The sequence below is a fragment of the Hippocampus comes genome, unplaced genomic scaffold (assembly GCF_001891065.2).
Source record: "Hippocampus comes isolate QL1 unplaced genomic scaffold, H_comes_QL1_v1.1 scaffold156, whole genome shotgun sequence".
Taxonomy (NCBI): Eukaryota; Metazoa; Chordata; class Actinopteri; order Syngnathiformes; family Syngnathidae; genus Hippocampus; species Hippocampus comes.
This window is the reverse complement of record NW_017805744.1, coordinates 7,367,008-7,374,289: the sequence shown is the minus strand read 5'-3', so window position 1 is coordinate 7,374,289 and position 7,282 is coordinate 7,367,008. Positions and strand designations below refer to the sequence as shown.

General features: G+C 42.5%; 2 protein-coding genes across 4 annotated transcripts in view; one reads left to right on the top strand and one right to left on the bottom strand.

The window, feature by feature from the left end:
* The window catches only part of hmmr (hyaluronan-mediated motility receptor (RHAMM)), a 9,103-nt gene extending 4,904 nt beyond the window's left edge, over positions 1-4,199 (top strand). For 2 of the 3 annotated variants that reach the window (XM_019884401.1, XM_019884400.1), the window contains exons 15-22: positions 1,129-1,206; positions 1,288-1,434; positions 1,523-2,218; positions 2,311-2,383; positions 2,588-2,764; positions 3,589-3,751; positions 3,847-3,902; positions 3,947-4,199. In XM_019884401.1, the coding sequence (XP_019739960.1) occupies positions 1,129-1,206; positions 1,288-1,434; positions 1,523-2,218; positions 2,311-2,383; positions 2,588-2,764; positions 3,589-3,751; positions 3,847-3,875 (1,363 nt within the window). In that variant the 3' untranslated portion in view covers positions 3,876-3,902; positions 3,947-4,199. The remainder of the gene's footprint in view (positions 1-1,128; positions 1,207-1,287; positions 1,435-1,522; positions 2,219-2,310; positions 2,384-2,587; positions 2,765-3,588; positions 3,752-3,846; positions 3,903-3,946) is intronic. The other variant, XM_019884402.1, reaches the window with a different exon arrangement.
* Positions 4,200-4,206: 7 nt separating this feature from the next.
* LOC109524473 (insulin-like) lies at positions 4,207-6,771 on the bottom strand. Its single transcript, XM_019884403.1, has 2 exons — positions 6,455-6,771; positions 4,207-4,589 (listed from the first exon to the last, which is right to left on the bottom strand). The coding sequence occupies exons 1-2, from the start codon at positions 6,642-6,644 to the stop codon at positions 4,444-4,446; spliced, it is 336 nt and encodes a 111-aa protein (XP_019739962.1). The 5' UTR covers positions 6,645-6,771; the 3' UTR covers positions 4,207-4,443.
* Positions 6,772-7,282: the final 511 nt, after the last annotated feature.

The window sequence follows — 7,282 nt, the reverse complement described above, 5'->3', positions numbered from 1 at the left end:
TCCCAGATCCCCCCCCCCCCCCCCCCACAAATAAATAAATACCAATAACAGATTAATCAGGCGAATAATTTTTTAAAGCATGTTTCTGGCTTAAAAAGTCAAGATGAGATGCGTCACATACATCATGTGTCCCTCTCAGTTACAGTATAATTGTGTAATGTCAATTGATTACATTTCAACTCAACCTGGGTGTAAATTCCTGGAATTCAGCATATTTGACATCGACCACCGCTTCAAGCTGAGCAGCACATCTGTTACACGGGATAAATAACGGCGTCCCACAGGCTGGCCCATCCTTTCATTCTCCTAATCTCCTTAATGAAGACAAATGCTCGGGAAATATTCTGGACCCCGTGTCGCTCTGAGGAACAGAATGAGCATTTTCATCCATGATAGTAAATAAAAATGCATTGTGTTAGTTTATTATATATTGTTTAAGTAACAATACCTATTCTCAGTTGTCGAAACAACCATTTGAAGGTCACCTATTTAATAGCATCTAATAGATTTCTTTTGTTTAGGACTGGGCGCTATAGATGTGTCACGATATAAATTTCATATTGGTCTATCGATCACCAAAATAAGAAAAACAATACATGGATTAAAGATATAATCAAATAAAACAACTATTTGGAGGAAAACTAACTCATTTTCAAAGACTTTATAGTGTTTTTTTTGTGTACATTATAATATCAGGTATTGTGCACTGTTGTTTACATCCATGATCCTCAAGCAGTGCTGTCAATTTTCATATGTGGAAGATGCTACCCCAAAGCAGCATCGTTCATTGCACTTCTTGATTGGTTCAGTGGCTTCTTCAGGTCGGCAAGACACACTTTTGTGCTCAATACTTCCACTTATGTGCTTGGAAATGTGGTGCAAATCTAATGACATACTGCAAACACTTCCTCAATCCCGCAGAATGCCTGGCAGTGCGGGGTTGCGGTTTTCCTCCTAATTTTTCTTTATTTTTTTTTCTTTTACATTTTGCCAAATGTATTTTCTGTTGATATTGATCTTGCTCTATCATGACACATATTGATAGTGATTCATTGCCCAGCCTCGAGTTTGTTTGTACCCAAGCTAGTTGCTTATCAACACTTGAATAATCATAGCCGATCCTTTGAGCAGTGACCTGTCATTGTTGAAAGAGGAGCATTCGACCGCCAGGAGAGAACTGGAAGAGATGTCAACAGAGCTTCAATGGTGAGTTGTCAAATGTGTTGTTGTTGCTGTTGTGTTACATTGCAATATTCTGAGAGTTTATGGTTCTTTTGTCTGGTGAAGCACTAAAGAGGCTCTGAGGGCTTCCGAGGAGAGCTATAAAATACTGGGAGAGGAGATGAACAGAGTGACCCAGCAAATGCAAGAGGAGATGGACCAAGCGATTCAACAAAAAGATGAGGAGCACCGAATGAGACAGAAGAATTCAGGGTTTGCCTCTTAAATCGCATAAGTTTAACCAATGAAGTCTTCCTTTTTCTTTTTTCTTCATTCTTCTCTCTTATCTTGATCTATCTAGAGTTTTGCAGGAGGTGCAAGATCACCTCGCTCAAAAAGTTCAGGAGATGCAGGCCTTGGAGGCCAGCCATGCTGAGAGAATCTCTCACTTAGAGCAGGAGGTACAGCGCCAGACACAAGACAAGGAAGAAGCATTGAGGCAAATTGAAGAGCAGAAAGTTGCTGAGCTTCACCACCAGGAACAACTGGCTACGAAACAGCTTGGGGAAGTCCGCCAGGAAAAGGTGAAACTAATGGAACAACTGTTACAAGAAAAAGAGGAGAAAATTAAATATCAAGCCGAGCTCGAGGTGAAAAAGGCAGTACTGGAAGCTGAAACTGAAGACCACCAACAGCTCAGGTCAGAGGTTCACAGACTACAGACTGAGCTCAATAGATTAAGTGAGGAAAGAAGTCGACTCGTGACGCAAGTTGAACTCTCAGAGCAATCATTGATGATGGCAAATACAGAGAAAAGGCAGCTTGAGGATCGCTTGGATGAGATTCAGCTAGAGTGTGTGAACCTTCAGGCACAAACGGCCCTCACAGAGGAAAAGGTGGAGGGTCTGCTGTGCAAAATGGAATACCAACAACAAGAGCGGCACGCTCTGCAGCATCAGGTCAAGGCGCTGACTCAGGAGAAGGTCACACTGCAGTGGGAGGTGGATGAGCAGCAACAGAAACTCCAAAATCAAATCACTGAAGCACAGGAAAAGAGGTGAGCAACTTTTTTTTTTTTTTTTTTGGAATGAATGCATGAATTTATTTACACCTTGCAAAAAAAAAAAAACATTTTTTTTTCTTTCACAGCTCTTCAAGTTCTGAGGCAGAACATTGGAGGTCACAGTATGAGGAGCTGTTTGCTAAGGTTCAACCCTTTGAGGTTCGTCTCTTCCAAGCAGTTTAAGCAGACACGACGAAATACACTGGATTAATTTTGTCATTGTAATTGTTGTGTAGACGCGACAATCCAACAAAACAGTGATGCATTTAATGGATAAAATGTTGGGAACACACTACCAAATAACGAGACTTTTGATTTCATTATACCCCTTTAAATTTTTTTTTTTGTTTGTGGCACCTCTAGGAGCAGTTGAATTACTTTGCTGCTGAGCGAAATGCACTCCTCAATGAAAATGGAGCAAACCAGGAAGAAATAAACAAGCTGTCAGATGCCTATGCTCACCTGCTGGGTCACCAGAATCAGAAGCAGAAGATTAAGCATGTGATGAAGCTAAAAGATGAAAATTTTAACCTGAAACAGGTAACGCAACTGGGATGCGGTATTCGAACACATCACTTGGCTTATTTTCCTGTCAGTGTGTAACTAATATGAACGTGAATAACTGTATTGTGCTTTTCAAAACAAGTTACAACATTCTGGACATTCCACGATAAAACAATAAAATTAATTTTAAAATATATGCACGCATCAAAAAATGTCTAAAACCACAGTTTACAACATAAAGAGTTTCACAGCAGAGCTTAGACCTCTAGTTGAACCACGTGTTGGTGATGTCAACATTGTCATCCGATACCTGTCAGCAAGAGTCTGCATGGACCCCTCTGCTTTGGACCGTGAAAAGTTGAATTTTAATTTACCGCATGCACGGAACACACGAAACCCAATTTTTGTGCCCAGCACAAGTCTCGGGCAAAGCGCAGTCCGACTGTGCACATTGGGTGGTGTTTTCTTTGTTTTGATATTTTGCTGGTGTAGCGCAGATAGAAGAGGGCATTTGCGCCCTCGTGGGATGGAACGCAGCCGACTCGCGGCCAATCCAAGCAACTCCCCTCATTCCCTTTAAAATCAGGGCGGTCACAGTGCTTGACGTTGCGGAAGCAAAAATTGCCTCGCTGGGGTGCATGAGATTGTCATGTGCAAAGAGGGTTTAGTCAGGTAAACTGCAAGATCTCACCTTGCGGATCATGCTGCGAGTGTGATGTGGCTAATTGAAGCGATCTGGAAATGACCCACATTGCAATCTGACTAGTTGGTGTTCATACAATGACTTGTATGACCTTTGACTGTCTTGCGCGAGTCCTCTCTCTCTGTCTCATTGTGCGTGTGCGTGTGTGTCTTTGTAGGAGGTGCTGAAGCTTCGCTCCCAGTTGAGTCGTCAGAAAGGTGATCTGAATCACCTCAAATCAAAGCTCCCCGCTGAATCTCAGCGCAGGTTTGATCCCAGTAAAGCATTCCAACACAATAAGGAGAACAGGCACACTGAGACTGCAACAGCTCTGAAAGAAGGTGAGCAGCCATTGCCTCATCTTCTCCTACTTTCACAAAGTTAAAATGGGAAACGGATAAATGATTGTTTATTTATTTATTTTTTTCTGTTGTAGAAAATCACAAAGCAAAGAGATTCAACTAGACAAGAACATCAATGATTGAGCTTCTTAAGTGTCTGCTTTTTGTTGTTGTTGTTTTTAATATATACATGTATTTTTGGGCATCATTCTCAAATTTTTTAACATTCCAATCATGTTAAAAGCTCAGGTTAGAGGGCTTGCATATCTTAAAATGAAATGTTCAAAACGTATGTCTGAGAAATGATAAACAAATGGTTCCTTCCATAGGACGTCTGATGAGCATTTTAAAAATGATATTTTTATCATGTAGGTAAGCTGGGAGTTTAGTCTGCGGTATTGGGGTGTACATAATTCTTTCTTGTAAATAAAGCCAGATTTCAACATTGGCCGTGTCTGTGTCTAGCCAGCAGAGAGCACTGTCGTATCGCAGTCATAGGTTGAAATGATAGAAACTCATGTTTCCTGCAACATCCTGTCATTTCCCAACAAAAGTCACATCTTTGCACAGAAGAGCCTCGGGTTATGGGTTATGGAGCTTTATTTCCTGTCATTCAAACACAGCCAGTACATCACCGAACATGGACTTCAGGACCTTTTCTCACAGGTGGTTCTGTATGTGGAGTCAGCGGCTCAGTCGCAGTAGCCTTCCAGGTGGTAAATGCTGCACGGCTTATGACAGCATTGCTCCACGATGCCTCTCTTCACTTTGGAATCATCGCCTCCAGAAAATTTCCTCCACTGCCGCTGCTCTTGTCTGGCCTTTTTCGACAGGGACCCTTAGAGATGAAAGAAAGTTTCCAAAACCGAGTTAAGTCCGTCTGCTGTGTGAACCTCAAATTTCTCTCTTTGAGCATCTGGACTCATCACACTTTAATGGAGCTTTAATGGCTTGGCTAGGTAATCTGATCATTCCAATCTATTTAGTCTTGTTAGGCCCTCTTTGACGGAGCGGAGAGGGGGATACGGTAGAGCCACAATAGATTCTATCAAAGCTGCCACGTCTAAACTTCAAAGCATCACAGTATTGTTTGAGGTCTAAACCAGGGGTCCCCAACCGCCGGTCCGCGGACCGGTACCGGTCCGCAGGGCATTTGGTACCGGGCCGCACAGAAAGAACTTGCCTTATTTCCGTTTTATTTATTTCGGAATACGAAAGATGTTTTATTTTGAAAAATTACCGGATTCTCTGTTACATCCGTCTGTGTCACGCTTGACTCACGTCAAGCTACACTTCTCGGTCACGTGACCGACGACATTCAAAAACAAAACGCTGAAGCCCGCAAAATGAGTAAAAAAGCTGCTTGGAGATCGCAAATGACGGCGGCCTTAAAAGTACGTTCGAAACAATGCATTCTTCTAATATCGTGTGTTGTCCCTTTACTTGACCTTAATTGACTGTTTGCTAACACTCGACTGCAGAGCTTCCACATAAATACTCAGCCAGCCCAGCTATTACTACTGCCTGTCATCGCTTCAACATTCGGTTAATATTTTGAAATGCTATCTACTTGTCACTCAAGGCTCCTGAAAGGAAAATGAAAAAGTTCATGTGTCAGTGAACAAGAGGAACTACTTTGCTGGGTGCCTTTGTGTAAGGCTTCTAGTAAGCAACATCAACACAGAGTGCTAAGCACTCACCTGAGTCACCCTGAATAAAAGTTAAAGAAGGAGAAAATACAACAAACATCCATCCATCCATCCAACCATTTTCTGATCCACTTATCCTCGCAAGGGTAAGCCTATCCCAGCTGTCTTCGGGCAGCAGGCGGGGGGCATCCTGAACTGGTTGCCAGCCAATTAAATGGCACACATAGAAGAACAACCATTTGCGCTCATAATCACACCTAGCAACAATTTAGAGTGTTCCATCAATCTTCCACGCATGTTTTTGGAATGTGGGAGGAAACCAGAGTACCCGGAGAAAATCCACGCAGGCACGGGAAGAACATGCAAACTCCACACAGAAAGGCCGAAGCTGGAATCAAACCCTGCACCTCTGCACTGTGAGGCCGACACGCTAACCAGTCGACCACCGGGCCGCCCCAGCAAAAAACGTACATCTATTTTTAGATGAAAATTATACTTAGTGTGCAGTTAATGAGTCAAATCGGTTCCGTTATCATTGTTGTCTTATACAATGTCTGGTTTTAGTGCAAAAATGTTTCTTCATTGACTCTTGTTGAAAGTTAGACTAGCACAGGAGGCTACTATGCAATGCAAAAGATATCGTCAAAGTAGGGTGTTGAACTTTGGAAGGCATTTGTTTACTTTGTCAAATTTTGTCGTCTTTATATACTGTATATAAAATACATATATATTGTGCAGCACATGTATGTGGCTGAGCTCAACTGAATTGAGAAAGGAATGAATCACTTCATGAAGTAACTCCATTGATGGTACGTTCACTCATGAAAAATTTGATATGCTTGGTAAGCAAATGTACAGTTGCATACAATCTGGTGTGCATTTAACATCTTCAGTGCGCACCACTCATGTGCACCCATGGCCAGAGAAATGGATGCACGGTAGATACAAGCCCTCCAAGAGGCTTCTGCAGAAGGATTCTCTCCTAACCACCGGATAGGAAAGGGAACAATCCACACTCAAGACGTCCAATGAGGATGATTTTACATGGCCTTACTGAGTAAGTGCTCCAACTCCCTCTTGTGAAGTCGTCTCGGGCTGTGGAAAAAGCCCCTCTCTCCACATACGAAGTACAGGGCGTCCACAAGGTGGGAGCCACAGAGGTGGTGGGTAGGCACGGGGCCAACCCATGGAGTCGGGAGCACCAGCAGAAACAGAATTGACAACGCCCATGATGCCTTGGCCATAGAATGGAGACCTGAAGAAAAAAATCTGCATAAGTATGGTCTTTACAAGATAACCCCCGTGTTTCCACTTGTCACCGCCATTAACATTCACAATAAATACACATTTTACACGTATGAAAATTGGGACATCAAGAGAAAATGAAAGTCATGTTCTTCCTCTTACACCCTTTTCACGCTGCACCTGGCACAGTGCAGTGCACCGTCGATTCATTGTTTGTGAAAGCACAGCGAAACTGTGTTGCGGAGGCTTGCAGCGCTTGAGTGAGCGCTGCAAAAACTGTAATTGGTATGTGTTTTGGTTAGGTCAGCACATGTCTACTACTGCGACTTGTCTTCATGCCAGTGATATACAAAGTTCACTGCTGAATGTGCAAATTTTAAATTTCACTTTTGTTATTTGGAACAGTGCACATATTGTTGACACTGCCAGTTGTATATTGTTATTATTACTATTATTTTTACGTGCTCTTTAATTTGATGCTTAAAGTAAGGGCGGGGCAGTGGAATTTGGCATTTTAAAGAGCAGTATACCAAAAAATTGCATTCATATGCTCAAGTCAGTGCGCACACACACTTACACACAGGAATGTGTGCGTGTGTTCAGCATGTCCAACATGCTAAACATTCCTCTTATCCTG

What these genes read in the sequence shown, in the direction of transcription:
- LOC109524473 (XM_019884403.1), bottom strand. Translation starts at nt 6,644, where the DNA reads ATGGCCAAGGCATCATGGGCGTTGTCAATTCTGTTTCTGCTGGTGCTC. An exon ending in GGAGTTGGAGCACTTACTCA is followed by an intron (nt 4,590 to 6,454) that starts GTAAGGCCATGT and finishes TTCATCTCTAAG; the next exon opens with GGTCCCTGTCGAAAAAGGCC.